This window comes from Abramis brama, assembly GCF_963993115.1.
Source record: "Abramis brama genome assembly, chromosome: 5".
NCBI classification, from domain to species: Eukaryota; Metazoa; Chordata; class Actinopteri; order Cypriniformes; family Leuciscidae; genus Abramis; species Abramis brama.
The window spans coordinates 49,694,929-49,718,365 of record NC_139967.1 but is presented as its reverse complement, the minus strand read 5'-3'; the positions used below and the strand labels follow the sequence as shown (position 1 = coordinate 49,718,365).

At 38.2% G+C, this 23,437-nt stretch overlaps 1 protein-coding gene across 1 annotated transcript; it reads right to left on the bottom strand.

Moving 5' to 3' along the window:
• Window positions 1-165: 165 nt before the first annotated feature.
• Window positions 166-11,720, bottom strand: lhx3 (LIM homeobox 3). The gene is made up of 6 exons (XM_084115709.1): window positions 11,616-11,720; window positions 6,112-6,283; window positions 5,224-5,426; window positions 3,390-3,541; window positions 2,424-2,595; window positions 166-901 (listed from the first exon to the last, which is right to left on the bottom strand). Exons 1-6 carry the CDS (start codon window positions 11,683-11,685, stop codon window positions 480-482), a joined length of 1,191 nt encoding a protein of 396 aa, XP_083971835.1. The 5' UTR covers window positions 11,686-11,720; the 3' UTR covers window positions 166-479.
• Window positions 11,721-23,437: the final 11,717 nt, after the last annotated feature.

Here is a 23,437-nt window from a genome sequence, read left to right as displayed (position 1 = left end):
TGTCTCTGCCACTTTAAATTCTCAGGCTGGATTCTGATTGGCTGTCAATGTTTTTATGGTTCATCAGCTGGATAAAAAAACACTCTGAAAGTGATTCCAACGATATTGTTTCTCTGTGGCGTTATTGTCCCAGACGGCAACATAGTGTCGGCCCAGATCCGGCCCACATCCAGTACACGTGGATTCCACACAGCCCAGATGTGGGCCGGATCTGGGCCGACACTATGTTGCTGTCTGGGATAGTTCTGGGGTGGATTCTGCTATTCTTTTATATTTAGACCGATTTTTAGACCTACATCGTTATCGTTGTGTGAATGGGTAAAAGCTCCTCACACTGTCGTGTCCTTGTAGAACCAAACAGAAGTCCTCGTCGAGACTCGAGTCTCCATCGCCAACCAATTTCCAAATGTCCAACTGGCCAACCAAATGTTCAAGGTTCGGCATCCACATAGAAATTCCCGTTGCTTTCCAAATGTGCATCAGAACTGGGCATGATCCACTTCATCCAACCAGGACGCTGGGCTTGCGGGGAAATCCGGATACCCGCCGCTGCTTCCCGTGGACAAATCCGAGCTCGGCCCGTTTCCCCCGGCCATCATTCGGGTCATGTTCTGGGCTGGGTTCTGAGACACCATGGGCAGGCCGGACTCCGGGAACACCAGGCCCGGGATGAGCGGCGGGTGTCTGGGAAGAGCCTGGAGCGAGCCTGGAGACTGCGGGAGACTGTACGGACTGCTGGCCTGGAGGTCGTGGTACTGGTCCTGCGAGGGGATGATGTTGGTGCCGTGATCCAGTGGGAACGGTGGATGAGATCCGCCTTGACGACTCAGAGCCGGAGAGCTTTCGCTCAGACTGCTGTAAATGCTGTTGGAGTGACCCAGATCCGACATGGGCGGCTCGTCTGTGGGGAGAAACAAACGTGAGCGATGGATTATGCAGTTCACCTGTTTTTCAGCAGAAAAAGTTCCTTTAAATGCAGAACATTTTAGGGGGTTCCCATCACTTTATGGATTTAGTTTCAATTAATCTTTCATTTTAATTAAAATTGTATTAAACAGCTTGTTTCAATAACCAGTTAAACATGAAAGCATTATCCAGTCATTCAAGACATTTCTCCTTATGAAACCTTTTTGACATAAAGTGTTCTTTAAAGTCCCCCTGTGGTGTGGTTTTTAATGTAGTTTATGTGTCTATGTGGTGTTTTTAATCTGCTTTAAGACAAACCATGTGTAAATTCATAAGTCGACTCCATTGCTGAGTATTTCCTCCTTAAAACTGCAATGAACCAAAGACAGTCTCAAAAACACGCTTTGAAATCGCTGGTGTTTCTGACGTCACAAACTACCTTGTAACCAATCAGATCAACGTGTGATCGTCAACCAGTGGATCTCTGAGCTGAGTGAGTGAGTGGAGGCGGGGCTCATTTGCATATTCATAGAACCGCGAATACTAAATGAGGCAAGTGTGTCGAGTTACTTTCAAGATATTTTACATCATGAAGACATTTTTTTCCAAGGAAAAACTTTTAAATATGTCATTATGGTGATCAAAGATGAGTTTTAAGAGATAAAATGATTGACTACAGGGGGACTTTAAAATTGAGTCTAGAAGTCTAAGGTTTTATACAGAACCCCATTTGAACCTTTTCTTCTGACATGCCTCTTTTCCCCTACCAAATATTTTAGTAATCATCATAAATAAGGTATCAGTGGAAAGCTTAAACACTCAAAATTCACACTTTGTTAAAATTGAACATTGCGTTCGCATGAAAACAGTATTAAGCGGCTTAATTTTTGTGTAATCAACTTCAAATTTGGAACACTACTTGGTTTGACATATGGCATAATATTTTTTTATTTAGCAATTGTAGAGGCAAATTATTTAGTAAAATATATATTTTGTATAAAATAAAGGTAAAATGAATAGAAATACTTCTACAGCATTTATTAATTAAGTCAATGTTAATCTCAACATACTTATGCATGATCAAAATCAAAAGTTTATCTAACATTATTTAATGCACATGGAACTAACTTGAACACTTATATTCACTAACATTAATAAACGCTGTTCATGTTAGTTAATGCACTAACAAATGCTTTCACATCTTAAATAATCTGCTGAGTGTCTTCTTTAAAAAGAGACCAATTTAGGTCTGTTTTCCCAAAAAAATCTTGAATTACAACCAGTTAAAGAAACATTAATGATGCGACAGTAAAAATCCTTTGCTATTTGTAATGGACCCCAGAATTATGAGCAAAAGTCTCACTGAAAAACTGGCATGCAAAATGATCTCGACAAAAAAGCTCACTTTTCCCATTCATTTTCATAAATAGGCTTTTTTAGAAAATGATTCAATAAACAGTTGTTGAATAAAAAAAACGAACTGGCTTGAACATTGCAACACTTGACTGGAATCATACCTGTGAAGGAGACTTCGGCGTCGCTGTCCATGCCCTCCTCCTGAGTGCTGTCTTTGTCAGATTTGGAGCTGCCCCGCGACCTCTTCATGTTTCTGAAGTACTGACCCCATCTCTGTCTTCCTGCATCTTTCTTCAGTCTTTTCTCCTTTGCTCTTCTGTTTTGAAACCAGACCTGTGCAGAAACATGGGTTAGTTTTCACAGCATCCCAACTGGACCTTACAAACATCCAAACACCACTGCAGTAAAAAGCTGACCTGAGCCTTAAAATTACTCTTGTTGGTTTTTGACAGCTAACACAACTAAACTAAAACGTATTTTGTTTTGTTTATATATATATAATGTTTATTTATTATTATTTATTTTTCTTCATATAATTAACATAAATACTGGCACAAGATATGATGACATACTACTGGATACATTTATGCACACAATAATCAAAACAAACAGAAAGGGAAACAAGCGTTAAAGCGATCATGTGACGCGTGGTGAATGTGTGAATTCTGTGCGGGATTCAGCGTCTAAAAGTAATATATTCTACATGAAATAATAGTTAAGCATAAGTGCATGAAGCACTTTAAAAAATAGTGTATAATAGGGAATAATACATGATACTTGATTGCATGAAATAACAAATAAACGTAGCCTAATAATGACACGAGTAAGATTTTTTTTCAGTGAATAATTGCGTAAATAAATGAATACGGAATAATGCATGATAGCTGAATAAATGAAATAGTATAATGATGTAGCAGGTGCGCTATTCAACATTTCGCAGTCAATTTAATCATCAGCAAACCTAAAAAATGTGCTTCGTTTGGTAACATTTATTAACTGGGTTTAAAACAATATCACGGAAAGACTAGAAGTGCATGTTTCCGGGTCAGATGCATCAGCGCACGCGTGTAGTTGTGTGTTTAACGCATGTGAAGTGTGTGAGACTGTAAGTGTGAGTGTGAGTGTACCTGCACCACCCGCATGTCGAGGCCGGTCTCCGACGACAGCTGTTCCCGCACGTGTCGCGCGGGCTTCGGGGAGTTGTTATACGCGTTCTTCAGCGTCTCCAGCTGCTTCGCGGTGATCGTGGTGCGGGGTCGCTTAGCAGTCGAGTCCGCCTCTGGGAGAGAGACATCATTGAGTGAGCAAAAGGAATATATCTCTCATTCTACAAGCATTGCATTTTATGACGGCATTAATATTGAGGCGTGTTTGAGGTGTAACACGCTTCTTAAATTATGACGATGCTACTGTATTCTATCCTGTTTTGTGAGGCAACAAGTTTAAAAATACAAAATCATCCTTATTATTACACGAACAAATGTCAAGTCCAAATAGATCCTTAAATAATTGCAGAGCATCACCACTTTTTTACATTCTATTATATTCTACTCTATTCTATTCTGTTCTGTTCTATTCTATTCTATTCTATTCTATTCTATTCTGTTTTGAGAGGTAACAAGGGTAAAATGTATTTCATATAATATATCAAATACAAAATCATCATTATTATAGGTTGCATGAACAAAAGTCAAGTACAAATAGATAACTGCACTTTATTGCACCAAATAAAATAATTGCACATCACCACTTTTTACATTCTATTGTATTCTATTCTAATCGGGACGTTGGTGAAGTGAAGGCATTGGACATTTAGAATGCAGTTTTGTAATGTAAGTTTATCTGCTCTATGAATGACACTCTTTCTCTTCCAGACATCATTCCTCAATAATTCACAACCAACTAATGGAAGAAATAGGATTTAAAATATTATAGATTTTAATTTAAGGAAACAAATGCATTTCTTATTAGACTCTAGAATTTATGTTTATTTCGAGATACATACCCATTCTATTCTATTCTATTCTATTCTATTCTATTCTATTCTATTCTATTCTATGCTATATTCTATTCCATATAACACTCTTAAAAGTGTAGTTTATTGGCATCTTTGTTTCCATTAAGAACATTTTTCATCGCACAAAAGGTTTTCATACAGAGGGAAAGAAATTCAGATTGTTAAAATGTAATTCGAATTATAAAAATGTTTTTAAGAACTGTGTGTTGAAAAGTTGTTTTTGGGTGGGGAACGCAGAATGCTTCTTCTGTGTCAATACTTAAACCCCTGTATTGAACGTTCAGGATGAAGTTCATCTTCTCAATGGAGACACTAACTCTTTTCCAGACTCTATTTCCAAATAAATCCCTACGTCGTCCGATTTGTCTAGAATTAAAGCACTGAATCTGTCTGAAAACTGCGCCGAATGCAGATCGTGTCCGTCTGGCTCATGCAGCGCGCGCGCGCGTGTGTGTGTGTCTGTGTGTGTTCGGCTCTCACTATAACGCTTCTGTTGGCACTTATCGATCCGGAGGCCGGCGGGTTCGCAATTACCCGAGCCGGGTCAGATGTTTATGGACGAGCGCACGACCAGCAAGATTAAGTTCAGAGTTAAAAGCAGCCAGTCAATGCGAGGCCATTGAATGCAAGAAGTAAAACAATTAAGACTTAGAGAACTGTGCTTGCTCAAACAAAACTTCTCTGCTGAATCAACACGATCTCATAAAAATGCGTATCTACAGCACGAATTGTCTCTATCGTGCAATTTATACCCCAAAAAGAGTTTTTACGTGCATATGATGCGCACTTTATACGCACGTACTCCACACCACTAATCCCACCCAAGGGGTTTACAGTGCGTATCATATGCACGTAAAAAAAAAAAAAAAAGCGTATAAATTGCATGATAAATACACGTCGTGCTATAGTTACGCACTGTTTTGCGCGTGATGTGCATGACGTACCTCTCTGTTTGGCGGTCTCGTAATCGGCTTTGCACACCAGTCGACTGTCCTCCATCAGGTAATACTCATCACCTGTGGCCAGCTGCCTCTTACACACCACACACGCGAAGCAGTGCAGGTGATACACGAAGTCCTGCGCCCGGCGGACCACCTGCGTCGGGGGGATGCCCTGCTGGCACGCGGAACACTTGGTGCCGAACCTCCTGCACACACACACACACACAGATCAGACGCCATCCGAACATGATGATGAAGAACTCACTGTACGAATTCTAATATATAAGTTTAAAAATACAATAGGTTACATGAACAAAAGTCATATCCAAATAGATCCTAAAATAATTGAACAGTATCACCACTTTTTTATTCTATTCTATTCTATTCTATTCTATTCTACACTTAAAAAATGTTCTTTATTGACATCTTTGTTCCTGTTTAGAACATTTTACCATTGCACAAAAGGCTTTTGGGAAAAAAATATTCAGATTATTAAAACGTAATAATTCGTACCATAAAAAATGGCTATTTTAAGAACTGTGTTTTGAACTGTGCACGGAAACCCGCGAACCCCACAAATATAACCTTTATTTTTAAAATTCTATTCTATTCTATTCTATTCTATTCTATTCTATTCTATTCTATTATGTTGTGTTTTGAGAGATATCAAGCGTAAAATGTATTTAATATAATATATAAAATACAAAAGCATCATTATAGCTTGCACGAACAAAAGTCAAGTCCAAAAAGATAACTGCACTTTATTGCACCAAATAAAAGAATTGCACATCACCACTTTTTACATTCTATTGTATTGTATTGTATTGTATTGTAATCGGAAGGTCGGTGAAGCGCAGGCACTGATGATGAAGATGAAGATGAATGACTCACTTGAAGAAGTCTTCTTTACAGTACACACTGTCTCCTCGACTGAAGCACTTCTCGGCCAGCTGAGACTGACAGTCGCTGCACTTCAGACACTTGCTGTGCCAGTGTCGATCTAGAACCTTCAGGATGAAGCGATCCACGATGTGCTGGTTACAGCCCGCGCAAACTGGAACATCTGGAGAACAACACAGCGCTTCGTGTCAGATACTGGGAGAAAAAACCCGAAAAACATTAGTATTTTTAGTGCTACTGTAATTAAATAACGGGGTTTGTGGATAAAAAAAAAAAAAAAAAGCACATCAATTAGAAGATCAATTCGCATATATATATATATATATTGTCTATAAATGTCTATTCTATTCTATTCTATTCTACTCTACTCTATTCTATACTACACTTAAAAAGGTTCTTTATGGGCATCTTTGTTTCCATTAAGAACATTTTTCCATTGCACAAAAGGCTTTTATAGTGGGGGAAAAAATTCAGATTATTAATGTAATAATTCGTGCCATTCGTGCATAATTCGGAAACCCCCGAAAACCCCCAAATGGAACCTTTATTTTTAAATGTCTATTCTATTCTATTTAATTTTATTTAATTTTATTCTATTCTGTATGCTATTTAATTCTATTCTATTATTTTATTTTATTTTATATTCTCTATTATATTCTACACTTAAAAAGGTTCTTTATTGGCATCTTTGTTTCACATTTTTCCATTGCACAAAAGGCTTTAATAGTGGGAAAAAAATTCTGCAGATTATTAAAATGTAATAATTCGTACCATAAATATTAAAATAAATATTATTTTAACAACTGTGCTTTGAAAAGGTTCTTCACGAAAACCCACAAATGGAACCTTTCTTTTTTAAATGCCTGTTCTATTCTATTCTATTCTATTCTATTCTATTCTATTCTATTCTATTCTATTCTATTCTGTAAATACTGAAACCCTACTGAACGTTTAGGATGAACATATCCAGTGGTGTTCAGTGTAAGTTCATCTTGTCAATGGAGACACTAACTCCTTTGCAGACTCTATTTCCAAATAAATCCCTACCCGAAATGTCTAGAATTAAAGCGCTGAATCTGTCTGAAATCTGCGCCGAATGCAGATCGTGTTCTTCTGGACAATATTATTGCCCTGTAATAAGTCACAAAAGTCCTGCACTGTTACTTTGATAAAGATGTGCATTTCATTTGTTTGTTAGTGTGCTTTTATTTACTCATATAACACCCGTTAATATCATAAACACTAGTCATCATTTGTGTCTTCTTGTTCATCACAAGTGAATCATATCGAGCAGTGAAACAACAAACCCGATAATATTCACAACACGATTTGATTGCGCCTTCTGTTTTCTATATGCATGAAACAAGCCCTGCTTACTGAACAATTACAATTATTACAACTATGTCTAATATCAAAAGAGCACCAAAAAATTAAAGAACGATAAGATGATAAGAAATTGCTGGAATTTAACGATACGAAATAAAAATAATTCCATCGTTATAGATTATTTTTATTATTAGGCCTATTATTATTATTACTAAATAAAATAAAGTGTTAAATGTAAAATAAAAGTTTATAATAAAATTAGGCCATTAGGCCTATTGTATTATTATTATAATCATTATCCTCATTGTTGTTATTATTATTTAAAATGAATAGTAATACGATATCCACTGTATTAATTGTATTATTATTATACCGTATTACAGCATGTCTCAGTCTCGTGATAAATCAACTCGATGTTTATTACAGTAATCATTCTAAAACTGAGAACAATAAGTGTTTATGATGTCAATCTAAACTTGTTAAAAAAGCAACAACCTTTGCATTGCACATGTGCATAAAGCACGTAAAATAAAAACAACTTGAATAAATATAACACAAATACAACTCATTATTATTATTAATAATAATTAATTATCGTTGCTGTTGTTGTTGTTGTTGTTATCTTCAAAACAGCAATTTTCATGAGCTCATATTGATAAGTATGATGGTAAATTTCGCAAAAAAACTCTATATACATTTCATAAACATCTTTTATTACATATTTCATCCCTGTCAAATTGAGCTGAACATTTCACGGAATCCCCATCCATTATATACAGAATACACTCAACTCGAGAAATCGTGTACTTGTTTGCGATAACACTGAAATAAACAAGGCCACGTCGCGTTTATCCTCTGACATCACCAGACACGTCATCAACAGGTGCACGAGGATCAATTATTCAATCAAGCAACATCTCTAATGATTAGTGTGTAATAAAGGACAGAAATCTCCTCTTGTTCTCTGAGTTTCTGTCCTCCTGCAGCTCCTTCACTCTGTCATTATTACTCATCATCGTTTCCTTAAACACACCAGGGACTTTTCGATAACTGAGAACAAACCAAACACTGATTTTGCACCTTATTATCTCTGGTGCGCGTGAGATTTGCTGAAGCAGACATATGTTGTTTTGAGCCGCTGTTTCAGATTTAATCCACCGACACACACTCATTTAATCCGAGTATTAGAGCCGCGCGAGAGGCGTTGCAGGAGAGATGTGAAATTACGCAGGAAAGATTGCGGTTAAATCAGATATCGGCTGTAATTACCTAAATCTATCAAAGTTAAACACACACACGGAGTATCAAAGCTGTAATGTTAACACTTTCAGAAAACGCAAATCATTCTGCCAAACCCAAAGTCATAACAGCAAAGCAGGAGTTTGTACCTTTCCGCAACTCCTCTGTGTGCGCGAGTAAAGCCAAGAGCATCTCCGGCGAATCCCGAGTCTTGTTCTGATCCATTCTCATTATTCCTATGAAGGGTGACTAAATGCATGCGATAATAATCTGAGAGTTACATGCAAATCAGAACTGGAAGAAGAAGAGGAATAAACGCGCGTGCCAGAGACAGATGCGTCGCGCGCTGGGTTTCTGCGCCATGTGGCTTTTGACGCGCGACAGAAACGCCGCCCCGTTCCTCTGATGACTGAATCAAACAGAAGGCCATCACCTGGACAAATCCACAATCCAGAGGCAACACCAGCTTTCTTTGCTAAACAGCGTGCACAACATATTTCATGATGCACATAATCCTTCTTTTGCGCGCGCAAGACGCAAACCGTTTTATTCCCAAACCGTATAATGCATTCAACTATTCACATGATGAGCAGCGATTAGAGTGTTTCCTCGCACAAAAGCATGTGTGTGTGTCTATCTGACAAATCTCCATCTTCATGTTCAAAATACTCACTGTAAACCAAAGAAAACCGCTGCAATTAATGAAGAAGCGCGCGACACATGAAACCGCACAGTTTTATTCCAAAACCAAACTATATGCCATATATGTGTCATATGATGCATTCAACTATTCACATGATGAGCTGCAATTAGAGTATTTCCACTCACAAAAACATGTGTGTGTCCATCTGACAAATCTCCATCTTCATAGACCCGAACTGTTCAAAATACCAAACAAAACCGCTGGAGTTTATGAAGAAGCGCGCGACACATTTCTAATGCACCCACTGAGAAAATGAATTCATAGATTCTGTACCTCCATTCACTTCAAATGAAATGAGTGCATGGTCAAACACGGTGCATATCATCAGTCTCTGAATTACTTTCGACAGACAGACATTTTCCTCAAATAACACACATTACACGATGAAATTGAGGTTATTTAAATCAAGCCATTTCCTTGCATTATTTTTCTACTAAAAGCGGACACAATATATTTTGACACCGACTTGTTTAGTTTATTAAATACACTTCATAAATGCAAAATGCAAATGCAAAACGAATTAATTATTAGAGTGACCCGATTCACTACAATTGAATCCGGCCTGTAATTTGTGGCAATGCTTTTACTTCTCAGAGCGATAAATGCTTTAGAGGAACTTTTAAATCCAGATCGTTCATTTTTCCTACATTGATTCGAATCGGACAACTGTTTGCTTTAGGAGAGAAAAGACAGTTGTGTGAAATGCTGATCGAGCTGATCAACACCCAGATGAATTTTATCGACACTGATCTGCTGTGCCTTGGGAAATCAGTGTTAGTGCCACATGATAAACTCAAAATCAATGCCACATTTGCCTGGATTTCTGACGTTATGAAGCACGTGTCGGTGAAAGTGCCGCAATGTTCCTGCTTTACTTTCAGCTTCATCATTTTTATGTCATATTGACCTGTTCACCTTTGATGTAGCAAAATCTGGCGGGGAAAAGCGCATTTTTGGCCACGTCATTTCATCTCGAATTTATTTTTATTTTTAAAAAGTTTTTTTTTTTTTTGCTGTGATCGTTTTCTCGAGTAACACAATTAACAACTTGTAGTTACTTGTAGTATTTAAGCCACATGTTGTTAGTAATTAATAATTATTCATATTTAAAACACGACGACTGTCAAATATCAAAGAAAACCTCGCGATGTCTCGAAGCCCGTTTGAATGAACAGAATGCGTTCAGAAAACACACACATATATAGTGTTTAATGCAGTTCTCCAGAGCAGGTGTGTGTGGATCAGGTGATGCACCTGTTGAACGGAACCCGATACCTGTTGGGCTTTTAAAGTGCGCGTGGACGAGCTTCGGTCCACTCGTGGGTCTCTCATGGCAACGGTGACGGCACGCGCTTCACATCTGTTCCGCGCGCTAACAATGTTGCTCATTACATATTCATACGGCATCCGACAGACGGATGTTAAAAGAAAAAAACACAACTTAGGAAAGTTAAAAAAGATTATCATCATAATCAATTATAAAGTGTTTGGTGTGTAATTATTAGCTCTTCAGATCATGGTTTCAGGCTTGTTAAAGGCATTTAAAGAAATGTCAGTAATAAAAAAGAAAGGTTCGTTATTGGCATCTGTGGTTCCATAAAGAATCCAACGCACAGAAGGTTCTTTAGTGGAAAACGGTTCTATGGAATTTTAAAATGTTCTTTTTTTTTCTTTACACTAAGAAAACTTTGTTAATGGGAAGCAATTGTAATTATTAGCTCTTCAGATCATGGGCTTGTTAAAAGCACAAAGACATTTTAAATAAATGTCAGTAATAAATAAGAAAAAAAGAAAGAAAAGGTTCGTTATTGGCATCTGTGGTTCTTTATAGTGGAAAAACGTTCTTTAGATTTTTCTTTACTCTAAGAAAACATTGTTAATGAAGCTCTTCAAGCATCGCTGCGTAAAAGCCCTTCTGGAACCTTTATTTTTAAGAGCGCATGTAATGACTTCAGGCTGTAATTGTTACGTTAGTTATTACAATTGACTTATTAATATCTTAGTTTAGTAGTGTTTTTGAAAATATGAAAATGTCTAAACACTGTCCACTCAAACAGGCCATCGATGCCGCGTAATGAAACATGTTCCACAAGCGCTGTGATATTTATCCGGTTTTCTGGGCTGATTGTTGCTCTTGTGTTTGATTGACAGTCACAGATCAGTGTATTATTTTATAAACACATTCCCTGTTAAATCGCGCAAAGGAAATAAAGCACAGCTCTCTTACCTTGACTCGAGCTGTATCTGCTGTAATTTCCAGCATTTTGACAACTTGATCCCGGATGTTCTAACAACATTCTGACACAGATTAAAATATGCGAAATGGATGATAATTATGGTAAAAAAAGAAAAAAAAAGAAAAAAAAAAAAGAATATGAGTGGCAGAAAAAAGAAAAAAGAAGAGCGGTCAAAATGCCCAGCAAAATAATTAATATAAAAACGCCACGGGCTCCTCTGTGTTTCGCTTCGCTCTACAACTTCTCAAATGTCTCGATTGAATCGTCGTGTTGTTCTGGAGTCTGAAGGAGGAGGAGGAGGAATCCTGGTTTAACATCACAAAAGAGCCGGAGCTCTGCGTGTGTGTGTGTGTGTGTGTCTCTGTCCGCGGTGCTGAAGGAGTTCCTGGAGGCGTGAACACAACACACACCGAGCATCAGCAGCCACACACGCGCGCGCGCACACACACACACCGCCTCCCTCCGCACGCGTGTCCATCTGACAAATTAACAACTTCTGTTTTCTATCTATCTATCTATCTATCTATCTATCTATCTATCTATCTATCTATCCTAAAATTAAAGGGTTAATTCACCCCAAAAATGAAAATTCTCCCATATTTTACTCACAATCAAAGTTATAAAACATATCCTTCTAAGCTTTATAATTTTGAAGCCCCAAAAAACGCATCCATCATAACAGTAATCCATGCGACTCCAGGGCTTAATAAAGGCCTTCTGAAGCAAAGCTATGCGTTTTTGTAAGAAAAATGTCCATAATCATAACTTTATAAATTCTAATGACTGGCTTCCGGTAACGGCCGTAGCAGAATGACGTAGAAGGGCATCGCTAAATTATTGCTCATACTTAAACTTCGGCACGCTACTCCTCCCGCACCGTGTGTCGTAGACCCATGAATGAGGAGTCAAATCGACCGGTTTGTTGAGGAGAGTTTATTGTGCTATGACTTTTATTAGCGATCGGGTGTACGATGTTCGTCCGGCGGGCCATAAATCGGCCGAAAAAAGTTCCATAGACTTAACATTGGCACAACATTTGTAAGATCTTTGAATCAAAAGGTCAGAGAGACTTGGCGTTTGGGCTATTTTGACACGGCCTATCAAGTAGCGGCCAATAAGTAGTGACATAACAACTTCATAACCACGCCCTAGCAACCAGTTACAGGACCCTAGCAAACATTAAACAACATATAAACAAGCAAAATCTCAGCAACAGAACATTGTAGAAACACAGAGTTGGCCTTTTTCGACTCAGACTGGCAAACAGTCTTTAAATGTCAACCCATATACAGTATAAGCAAACCCTAGTAACCATAAAGAGTACCCTAGCAACCGTACAAACACATGAATAAGCCATATCTCAGCACCAGAACATTGTGTAGACATGGAGGCGGGCTCGTTTGTTTCGGTTGGGAAATCAGTCTGTAAATATCACCATGGTAACTGTGTAACCACACCCTAGCAACCGAGTGCCGAGTTTTGCCACTGCAAGCACCACTTACATTTTTCTTCAGGAAATGTACATTCTAGTTTTTATTATCATTGCAAACCATACAGAGATGGCATATACAACTTTATATACAATTCACAAAATATATCAACAATATGTTCAATGTCATCTGAACATACAGGAGAGAAAAAAGTTAACAATGATTTGCTGAAAAAAGAAGAATAACAAATGTAAAATAGGAGAAGATAGAAAAAAAGACCATGATGTAGCCTAAGATATTATTTTATACATCAGTTAGAGTGTACAAATTAAAGTCATTACAAATGTAGGTTGTTTTAGAATATAGGAGTAGAGTAAGTTTAGCTCGCAGTTCAAACAACAAACTCAAGCTCCTCCCACATTATCTCTGTAAAAATTCTGCTTTCAGATTTATAATTCGTGACTGCTGATGTTTTGCTCATAGACAGTATAAGAAGTGAACAGAGCCATCTCATTGGATCTCAATTGAGACAAGTGAAGCCCATTTTTAGCGATTTCTTAGCACTTCCTTTCCTGATGCGCAGACTCAAACCGAGCAAAGCGTTACACGGACCACGTGAGCAACCCGTCTGTCTTCTAGTAGCTGTGCCAAGAGAAATCTGAATCATTCCCTTCCGAATCTTGCAGAGACGGAGAGTGTGAGTAGGAGCTGTACATGAGCTTGGAGCAACTTTTGCTAGGTATTCTGATTAATTATATTGTCATTTTGCCTCCACGTCCCCCCGATTGCCCGCGAGCTTCTCCTCCTGTCCATACGGTAATCTCTCTACTGTGCGACAGAGAGTCGCGTGGTTATGACGCAATCGTTAGCCTATTTTTACAAAAACTGCTTCTACGGGGCCATAACATAAGCTACAAGGTAATGGAGCATTTTATACATTGTCGTGTTTCTTTAGAAATAAATAATGGACAAATGGAGTCTTCAAACGCCTCAGATGTAAAGTTATTCGCTGTCAAAGTGACGCCAAAATGAATGGGAGTCAATGGGATGCTAACTGCAGGTGAAGTTCTGCTACAAGATGGTGGCACGCGGCCGGCTTCAACTTCCGGTCGACTTCCTTCCCGCCTGGTTTTGCTCTATCCTCTGCGCTTCCGCGTTCATCAACGTGTCATGCGTCGGGTCAGAGGTCACTCTTCCGCCAGAACTTAATTCATTAGTAAAACTGCATGAAAAATAATTCTCAAGCATTTATTAATCTTAGTTAATGTTAATTTCAACATTTAATAACACACTATTAAATCAAAAGTTGTAACTGTACATGAAGTAACAGTAACAAAGAATAATAACTTCTGTAACAAATGTAGCTAATGCTCATTGTTAATGTTAGTTAAAGTCCGCGCCAACCGGAAGTTGCAAACGACTTTTCTCCAGTGTTGTGACGTATTTCCCAGTGAAAAGGAATATTGAACAAAGGGCAGGGTTTTACTCTAGCGCTCCTCCTCTCCATCTCTCGCTCATTACAGACTTACGCCGCCTTCACACTGGCAGTTGAAATCATAGATATCATATATAGCCTAAACGCTAGATGTCTTATGGCGCAGTCACTTCCGGCATCACCGTTCGGCCATCTTGTCACAGTGAAGCTGTGAATTAAGGTGAGTGATCAGCATGCACACAAATCCTCTTATCTCGCTGAAATCTTGACGGATTTACAAACGGTTTGGTTTCTTACAAACGTTATTAACGTGGCTATAATTCCGAATGCTTAAACATGTATGTTATAATTATTCATATGTATGCAGTGTATGTATGCAGTGTCATAACTACATCTCTGACGTTTATAACAAACCAAACCGTTTGAAAATCGGTAGAAAATTGAGCAAGTTATGGTTATTTAAAAGTACATGCACCATTAAACGAGTGAGCGAGCACACTGTGGCAAGATGGCCGCCACGTGCGGACGTCGACCTCCATTGGTCAGCAGCGCGCACGAGACATCTAGCTTTTATATATGATATCTATGGTTGAAATCAGCTCCGATACGGCTACAAAACGACCGGAAGTCATTCATTTCCTATGGAGATTCGCAGACCGGGTCCGAACGAGTGCGGTGCGAAAAAAATCGTGTCCGTTGGTCATCCGGATGCGTTCAAAAAATTGAACTCTTGCGAAAGGCTATGGACGGTTCCTATCCGACAATTCCAGCGGAAGTTAGCGTTGCTATGGTACTGATAAACAAACCTGAATTCTTAACTTTTAATAAAATAAATAATTATTTTATAACGATAAGTTGTCATGTCATTTTTTTATTGTCATGATTTTATAACGTTATTAGGGCAGTTAATACAATTAAAAGCCCTATACCACTATATCACATTTAGCCGACCTGACATGTCAACGTCCTGGGGAACTTTCTTCCACGCAGCAGCCTGTCTCTAACCCCCTCAACAGAGATCATACAGAATTGTACATTCTGACACTGACAAAATCAACCGTTAATCTCTCCGCCATTTTTGTTCTACTCGCTTCCGACGCTTTTCAACGGTGTAGTACGACGTCCGCTGGGGGCGTATTGCGTATTACGGAGCTGGTTTCAACTGCCAGTGTGAAGGCGGCGTAACGGTTTGAGGGGAGTGGTTAAGCGTTTCCCAACCCAAGCCGTCAAACCTACATCATCAGAGAAGGAACGCTTTCCAGACCGGAAGTAACTTTTCAGACTTTGATTAAAGATTACGACGGCAAACAATTTTTTTCTGTGTATTAACTTGCACGGATTAATTTTCACCACAAGACTAGTAATATGTGCTAACAAAGTAAATAGGGTCAATTTTGATTGTATTTAATGTTCAGATCTTTTTGTTATAAGAAAAAAAGTTGTTAAACCTGTTATAGTATGACGACACTTTTATTGCAACTTATTTCAATATCGTGAAAAAATTCAGGAATTATGCAACATAAAAATTTGATACCATCACACACACACACACACACACACACACACACACACACACACACTCTCTCTCTCTCTCTCTCTCTCTCTCTCTCACACACACACACACACACACACACACACACTCTCTCTCTCTCTCTCTCTCTCTCTCTCTCACACACACACACGGTCCAGCTCTTGTATCTGCTGTGTTCCTCTCATCTCAGTATTGCTGAAGTGTTTCTGCACCTGAGCCCCACTTACAGGCCCATTTCAATCAGGCTTTAATAGACCTGTGTGTGTGTGTGTGTGTGTGTGTGTGTGTGTGTGTGTGTGTGTGTGTGTGTGTGTGTGTGGCGTTTGCTCTGGTGGCGGAGCTCGAGCTCATCGCAGACGGGCAGGAACACACACCTCTTCGCTGCTCTCCAACACTTGAAGATCCTTGAGGATCAAAACTATATATTATTCTGGAGTGCAATGTCCAGCTTTTTTTAATGATTGTGCATCTATGAACATCATACACGTCTTTATGAGGACCGTCGGATGAATGATGGAGTCTCTGGAGAAACAGGATTAGATGAAAGCAGATGCATCATATTCTGTATTCCAAGTTTCTTTCCTACACAGTTAATCAGATGTGCTGAGTTTATGAGCAAAATAATCTAAATCCGCTCGCATGCACAAAGATAGAAACACATGCATGTATACATTTAAGAAATAATTGTTATTTATATATTAAATATTTGTATTTATATATAAAGTATAAATATATATATATATATATATATACAGTATATACATGCAAATATTTCTTAAATGTATACATGCATGTGTGTGTATTTATATATACAAAATAGTTATACACAGTACACACACATATATTATGTAAACACAAACTTTTATTTTGAATGCGATTAATCGCGATTAATCTCGATTAAACGTTGCCCAGCACTACTGTGTGTGTGTGTGTGTGTGTGTGTGTGTGTGTGTGTGTGTGTGTGTTATGTAGACCTGTTAAATCTGCTAATATTTTGAAATGCATCATCATTTCATAATGTTTAAAATAAATGTGCTTGATATAAAACAGCAGGTGCACTGAAACACAAGGCCACAAATCAAGTTAACAATCTGTAGGCTAACGATGACCTGTGTGTATTTGAAATATGATGATTTCTATTCCTTTACTTGACAAATGTATATGTGCTTTATTATTAGCTCGATTACTATAGCTCTAGATTAACATTTCACTAAGAAAAGCCTGATTTGCTCTGTAAATTCAAAGTGAGGTGCGGAGCTTCTTTGCATATAGGCATTCCTGCATGCTGATATTGATTGCAGCCTCGTTATGAATTTACAGCATGCTTGAGGAACAGCGCATGCGCAGTAACATGGTGAAGGTAAGAGCTGCCAACAGCAGTGGAAAAAAACCCAGAACGTTCTCCAGAAAAAAAGAATCCTGATAAAAAAAATAAAATAAAAAACGAGCAGTTCATTCATAAATCCCTAAACTCTTCTGCAGTCTGTGGGAATACAGTCTGGAAGACGGAAAACAACGAGCGCGGCGCTGAAAAGGGGCGGGGCTACAGAAGGTCCGAAGTGCTAAAATCGTTTTAAAAGTAAAAGAATAACAGAGTCCACAGCACAACTGTAACGATAACGGCACAGAGAAATAATATCGCTGAAATCACAATCAGAACGATTTTTTCCCCCAGAATGAATGATAAAAACATTGACAACCAATCAGAATCCAGCCTGCTTTAAAGAGCGCGAGCGTCAGACGACAAAACTGCGGCGTTTTAGCGACATCTAGTGGTGAGGTTGTGAATTGCACCGAGCAGAAGTTACGGTGGCCGACAGGAAGTGATGTCGTCGTCTGAGACAGCAGAGAGTATCCAGTTAAACAATGAGTTTTTTTTACAAAGATAAATTAAGAAATTATGTTTACTTAATTATTCAGTAAAACGATATGTTATTGTGAATATTATTGTTACTTGTTCATAATTGTGTCAGTGTTTTATTCGCTGACTTTAGCTAGCTTCTTTGTACGAAGAACAACATTGCGGTTGCCAATAAAACAAAAAAGAAGAAGAAGAAGAAGAACAACATAGTGAGGAAATGCGTTTGTCCGTTTAGGGCCACCGTAGAAACAGGAGACCCGCGGTGTGTGTAGAGCGAAATGGCTCATTCTAAGGTAATAAAAACATTACAGTTCATTAAGTAAGGTCTTTATACACCACTGAAAACAGTTATGTGTATGATATTGCTTTTCTGTCAACAGGTCCTCCTAAATATTACACAATGCACCTTTAATGTGGACTAAAATAGTTTTCGTTATAGTAATAGTTTTTGGTGTGAACGGGCCTTCACTGGAACCAACTGTGACTGTGAGGCATTATACACTTACACATTGCACGCAGCTTCTTCATACTACGGATTGATGCTCTCAAAACATAAAATCAAACTGATCAAAAGTGTCTGCTAAATGCATATATTCTGTGCACAGTGTGTGAACTCTGTATGCGCAGAATAACGGGATAATCGGTCAAAAATGAGCATTACACAACCAGATCTCACTGCATTCCTTTCATTCCCAGTGTGACAAATGATGCAATATCAAACGCGATGCTTGATATCTCACAAAATTGTATAAAATGTGAAATAACCATTATTACTACTAGCTGAATTAAACATGCAACATAGCGTTGCATAACGATGCATTATTCACATATTATTATTATTTGTAAGTCTGTATACAGTATGTAATACTGCAATGCATTTGGAACATAGGTGGATTAAAAGAAGAAAATATTAAAGACAATTATATGCAATGTTTATATGGTGTTATCAGCATTAAAGTTATCAGCAATAAAGCAAACTTCATCTTTATCCATCTTGTTACAACTCTCGCATGAATGCAACACAATATTTATGCAAATCTTTAGATAAAAATAAATCATACAAAGAGTGTATAGTACGTGTACTGATCAGCATTTCAGCAAAACATTATTGGCCAGAGCTAAATAAAGTAAAAAATACTGACAAGAGTATAATAACAGTATATATGAAATTGTGCAAATCATTAGATACAAATAGAGTAGAAGTAAATGCATTGGTAACACTGTACAATAAGGTTTAAAGTTAACTACAACAATGAACAATACTTCTAACATATTAGTTAATGTAAATGTCAACCTTTACTAAAACATTTTTTAAGATCAAAAGTTGCATCTGTTAACATGCTGTAAAAATACATGGCTCATTGTTTGTTCATGCACTAAATAATAATATATATATATATATATATGCAATTGTGCAAATCATTCGAAACAAATATAAGAAGTAAATGCATTGCACTTTACAATAATTTTTTTAAGTTAACTACATTAACATTAACAAAGATGCTGTAAAAGTATTGTGGTTAATGTCAACATCAAAAGATCACAGATCAAAAGTTGCATGTGTTAACAGATGCTGTATAAATATATCTACATGGCTCATTGTTTGTTCATGCACTAAATAACGTTAACAAATGCGAGTTTATTGTGAAGTGCGTTTGCCGGTATGCGTGTATTAATAAGCATGTAAACAGGTGATGTGAGCCGTGTGGTGTCGTGCGCTGGTCAGAGGTTGAGCGGGCCGGTCCTGACACCAGCCCTCCATTGTGTGTGTGTCATAATCAATCACGCCTGTGAATGGAGTGTGTTGTGCGGGGAAGGAGGGCACCAATCACACGCCTCATTAAACAGGCTTGGTTCCTCAACGCAGATCCGCGATCCCAGGCCTGTCGAGCAGCGAACAGACTGTGAGTCTCCGGCCCGGTTCGGATGAGGAGGAACGAAGGTTTGTGTCTCGCTCCACGAACACGCGGAGGCTTCGAGAGTCGCGTCCCGGTCCGTTCGCCTCACGCCGGGGCTTTTGTTGACCCGGACGGCCCTCGGCTGAGCGCAGTAAACTCTCATTGTTCTGAAAGTGTGTCCATCTGGCAGGTTTCCTTGGCTTCTCGAGCAGCTGGAGAAACTGTCCAACCGCTCTCCTCTGCGTGTTCCTCAGCGCCAACCGGCGTCCAGCGAGAGGTGACCGTTCACAGGGTCACCGGGTCGGGACGGGCCACACCGGCGGGCTTTTGTTCACTGGTGTCCTACTGTAACTGTCTGGATGAGATCAGCTGATGCGCAACCCTGTTAAAGCTGACACTGGATCAGGCATTGATTGGCTTTATTTTAAGGTGACGTAGTAATATTAAATATAGAGTTAGGGTTTAGGGTTTAGGGTTAGTTGCATGTAATTATGCATAAGCTATAGGAAGTATTATAGTAACTACATCACCTTAAAAAAAAGTGTTACCCACTTTAAAAAAAGCACCACTGATGCATTAAATTGATCAAAAGTCACATTTATAATGCATTATATTTCAAATAAATGCTGTTCTTTTGAACTTTCTATTCATCAAATAATCCTGTAAAAAAAAAGGTGACGTAGATATAATAAATAACTATATGTATTTGCTTTTGGGTTAGGGTTTGGTTTGGGGTTAGCTGCTTGTAATTATGCATAATTTAGTGTTATTACTATAGTAGGTACTATAGCGTCACCTTAAAATAAAGTGTTACCCACTTAAAAAAAGAATACTTTTATTCAGCAAGGACACATTAAATTGATCAAAAGTCACAGTAAAGACATTTATAATTTCACAAAAGATATGCTGTTCTTTTGAACTTTCTATTCATCGAGGAATCCTGTAAAAAATACAATGTATCACAGTTTTCACGAAGATATGAAACTTTTCAACACTGATGATAATCATAAATGTTTCTTGATCATCAAATCATCATATTAGAGTGATTTCTGAAGGATCATGTGACACTGAAGACTGGAGTAATGATGCTGAAAATTCAGCTTTGATCACAGGAATAAATTACACTTTACTGTATATTCACATAGAAAACAGCTGATTTACATGATAATAATATTTCACTATTTTTACTGTATTTCTTGACTAAAAAAATGCAGCCTTGATGAGCAGAACGCTTTGACCGCTGGTGTAAATACATCAGAACAGACTGGATGATGTACAGAAGAGCTCGACATCAAACCCAGCTCGTGTCTTTACACACTCTTGACACTAAAGCCTCAGCGGTCGTCGGCTCAGAGAGCGACTGCACTTCTCCGGCATCAAACCTCCTAATATTGAGATGCTAATGATGAAGCACATAATGGCACAAAAGGCAGAACGCCACAACCGTCATCCCGAACAATGGCCTTTAGCTCACGACTCGACACATTTACAGCCCAGCATGTGTCGCTCGCTTCATCCTCAACAATACCGGGACACAACTGTCCACCCTTGAGGAATCCTCCGTGACCCTTAAGACCCGTTCTTTATCTCCAGGAGAAGAGCAAAAACAACACACGTCAGGTCAGACGCATTACGAGAGGTCAGAGGTCAAAGCCCTTAGGAGAAGTTAACACATCCAGTCTAGGTGGTCTGATTCTTATACCTGCACAAAGCAACAGAGAATCAGCTGATGACAGGATAAACAACGGTGAATCTCGTGCAAAATAATATTAATATTTCACTCCCAAAAGAATGAATCTGAATGCATAAAGAGAACAAAGCCTATTTTTAGGGCCATTATGATTTTTTCATGGCAGTTCAGCAGCACATCGTCCTCTTGATGTTATCATTTATATTAGGCATATGATTATTTGTAATTGTCATTAGATTCTTATTGCTGTAATACAGTGATGTTTATTTAAATCAGTATTATTAAAAGCAGTATGTGGGGGGGGGGGGGAATTTTCTTAAATGTCACAAAGATAGTCACAATTTTCATCACTTGAAACTAATTAAATGTTAACTGAAATAAAATATGAAAAAGTTTAAGTTCTAATAACTACAGCTCAATAAAACAATAAATAATAAAATGACAAAACACACACAAAAATTGCTAAATTTTAAAGTCCCCCTGTAGTCAATACTTCTATCCCTTAAAACTCACCAGATCACCAAAATGACTTGAAAAAATTCTTATGTAACTCGACACCCTTGCCTCATTTAGTATGTGCGGTTCTATGAATATGCAAATGAGCCCCGCCTCCACTCACTCACTCAGCTCAGAGATCCACTGGTTGACGATCACACGTTGATCTGATTGGTTACAAGGTAGTTTGTGACGTCAGAAACACCAGCGATTTCAAAGCGTGTTTTTGAGACTGTCTTTGGTTCACTGCAGTTTTAAGGAGGAAATACTCAGCAATGAATTTACACATGCTTTGTCTTAAAGCATATTAAAAAACACCACATAGACACATAAACTACATTAAAAACTTGATTTACACCACAGGGGGACTTTAACTAAACAAAAAAGCACAAAAAGTAAAATCTAATGCAAAATATGAACAAAAACTACGATGATACTGAAAATAACAATGGCGTTTTCATGAACATCTGTCATGTGATAAAGTCTCATCTATTGTTGTAGTAGAAGTATGAAAATCACAGTAATTTAGAAACGCAAAAATGTCCCTATTCCAGCCTAGACAAGAAATTACCAAAAATCCAGTCATGCATTATCATTCAGCATTTTATTTTTAATATATTTAGGATTTAAATGTGTTTAAAGCAAAAGCTTAATATGTGAAACCTCCAGTGCTGTTTAACCTCCACTCAGCAATGTCATCTGAGCAGGGCAAACTAATGATGGATGTCACGAATCAGCTCGGAAATTAATGTATTTATTATTTGTAATTTATCTGCTTCTTAATCAGGCCGTGTGTCGGTGAATCAGGACGAATGGGCTGTCGTGAAGAGCTCAGGGGTCATGCGCTCGAAAACACGCATTTATCATTAATACATGTCATCATTTGCCGAGCCACTCTTGATTAGAAAACAATTCGTCCGACACTCGTCCAATCGCACAGGTGTAAAGCAGGGTTGTTTGTTTATTTGATAGGGACAATGCATGTTAATGAACATTAGTGTAAAATACAAAATGTAAACAAGCCGGATTATAGCAACATTGCTAATTTACATGCGCATTTGACATCCATCATTGTTTTCATGGGATTGAGGGATGTCTTTCCTCTTTTGGGAAGGGGAGGTCATCTGGGTCAAGAGGGGGGACATGTCGTGTTTTTCTTTTCTTTCCACGGACAGCAGGATTTAGGAATCACACGTCTCCCGGCCCATAATCCCACAGTCTCAGACTCATGACCCACTTTCCTGGAGGAGACACAACAATACAACTCCTGACTTCAGTACGCCACAGTTGCTCAATCCTCAAACATGCTTTTCTTACTCAGTGTTTTTGTCTTGTTTCCAGTCCAAATATCTAAAAATTCTTAAATCAAGATGCATTTTCTAGATGAGTAAAATGCCATACGATATTATGTCTTGTTTATGGGGAAATAAATCAAAGTTAAGTGAGTTTCTGCTTAAAATGAGCAAAATGAT

Bases quoted from the DNA above. Each gene is read 5' to 3' on its own strand.
- lhx3 (XM_084115709.1), bottom strand. From the start codon at position 11,685: ATGTTGTTAGAACATCCGGGATCAAGTTGTCAAAATGCTGGAAATTAC. The intron at 6,284-11,615 runs GTAAGAGAGCTG...GTTGTTCTCCAG, and splicing joins CAGATACAGCTCGAGTCAAG to ATGTTCCAGTTTGCGCGGGC. The intron at 3,542-5,223 runs GTACGTCATGCA...TCTCTCTCCCAG, and splicing joins CGAGACCGCCAAACAGAGAG to AGGCGGACTCGACTGCTAAG.